Source organism: Dioscorea cayenensis, chromosome 18 (assembly GCF_009730915.1).
Source record: "Dioscorea cayenensis subsp. rotundata cultivar TDr96_F1 chromosome 18, TDr96_F1_v2_PseudoChromosome.rev07_lg8_w22 25.fasta, whole genome shotgun sequence".
Taxonomy (NCBI): domain Eukaryota; kingdom Viridiplantae; phylum Streptophyta; class Magnoliopsida; order Dioscoreales; family Dioscoreaceae; genus Dioscorea; species Dioscorea cayenensis.
Window position 1 is genome coordinate 20,257,132 of NC_052488.1, and position 1,854 is coordinate 20,258,985.

Here is a 1,854-nt window from a genome sequence, read left to right on the forward strand (position 1 = left end):
TAAGTTACTGTACACACTTTATTTGGACGACACTTGTTGTCTTTTAATATATATATATATATATATTAAAATAAACATACTTTTCTTATTTTTATAGGGTTTAAAACTAAAATTTAGATGCATTGTTTCAATAATTAAAATGGATTTTTTTTATAGCACTTGCTAGTGATATAACATGTGTTAGTTAAGATTATTATAATTTGAACAGCACATCAAAGTAAGACAACTTTGGACACACAATGATACAAGAGGAAGTAACAACACACTTCTTCCCTTTGAGCAATTTTTTTATGTACCATTTCTAAATAAAATCAATAATACAAGAACAAATCAAGAAGCTCTTCAAATCATTCAAATCATTAGAAAATAGTAACAAAAATGTTTGTTTATTCAATCACAGGGTGATTCCCTTCCATTATTTAATAATAATAGAAAAAAGTTACACACCCTGTTCTGAAGCAATCTATCTGAAAAATCAAATTGAAAAACAAATATGAACTACATTGATGAACTCAAAGAGTAACTCAATTGATCAATCTCTCCACTTGAAGCCAAGCTCAACAACTCTTTTATTTCCAACCCTTTTGCAGGTCCAATACTGCTACTGCTACTGCTACTGCTACTGCTACTGCTACTTTGATCTTTTCCATGCTTTGCCAATGCATTCTTGAACTTGTTTATCTGTAAATAAATAATCACCAAAAACACTAGAAAACTTTGTTCAAATTGAAATAATATGAATTGAAAAACTAAGAACTCACAGTTGCATTAGTGCAGCTGAAACTGCAAACAAGTCCTTGAGATCCTCTGTAGAATCTGAAGAAAGGGAGTACATGGATGTGGAGTTTATGGCACATTGGTTTCAGTTCCTCATAGTTCACTTTCAGGAACTGAGCATTTGGATTTAACTCTGCTATTTGACATATCTGAAAAACATTCAACAAAACAAACATTGACTGGTTTGATCTTGAACTTTGTGGGGAAAAAATAAAATAAAATAAAATAAAATAAAATAAAAATAAACATACCTTTGGATGTAATGCTTTGCAACCACCACAACCAGGAGAATAGAAATCAACAATCACAAGCTTATCACCTGCATTAATCAATGCATCAACAAGTTCTTGTGCACACTTTATCTCTATCATGTTTGATGATGTAGTTTTCTCCCACCATCTTAGAACTCTTGGAACACAAATAGACATTTTCCTCTGATTCTGTAACAACATATACATAACTTAAGAACATGAAGAAGAAGAAGAAGAAGATAAGTGAAGTTACTTGGTTTCTGTCATCAATAACTGCAACTTGTCTTCCTTTAAGCTCAGTCTTCAAAGCCATGGATTGATCCAAAGGAAAAACAGAAGATTTTTTCTGGGTTTCCAAACCATTGTCATAACAAGAACCAGAAAGACTCATTCCAGGCCTCAGAGAAACAGCCATTGATTGATTCAATGAAGAATGAAGAAGAAGAAGAGGAGGAGGAAGAAGAAGAAGAAGGGATCAAGGAGGAAAAGATATAGTGATATAGAGAGAAAAGAAGTGAATTTTTTTAAAAGTTTATCCACTTGGTTTTCCAAGAAAAGGTGGTCCCATTCATCTCCCCTGCTTTGCTTTCGATGACCAGTAAGAAGGCTGTTCTTCTCAAGGCTTTGGGTCGGATTCGTCCAATTTTTTTTTACAAAGTCTACCAACCACAAAGCACAAACATTGTAAGGGGATTCACAAAATGAATTTTAATTCTTAAACTTGAATCCTCTCAATCACAACACCATGAGTATTTATCAGTGAATAAACCTTCATTTCCTATTCATTCATATTTATGTCCATCTCTTTCATTTATATGGTTTTTTT

The 1,854-nt window shown here is 32.4% G+C and overlaps 1 protein-coding gene across 1 annotated transcript; it reads right to left on the minus strand.

Moving 5' to 3' along the window:
- Positions 1 to 361: 361 nt before the first annotated feature.
- Positions 362 to 1,618, minus strand: LOC120282388 (thioredoxin-like 1-1, chloroplastic). The gene is made up of 4 exons (XM_039289193.1): positions 1,282 to 1,618; positions 1,029 to 1,217; positions 762 to 926; positions 362 to 681 (listed from the first exon to the last, which is right to left on the minus strand). The coding sequence occupies exons 1-4, from the start codon at positions 1,441 to 1,443 to the stop codon at positions 499 to 501; spliced, it is 699 nt and encodes a 232-aa protein (XP_039145127.1). The 5' UTR covers positions 1,444 to 1,618; the 3' UTR covers positions 362 to 498.
- Between the last annotated feature and the right edge of the window lie 236 nt (positions 1,619 to 1,854).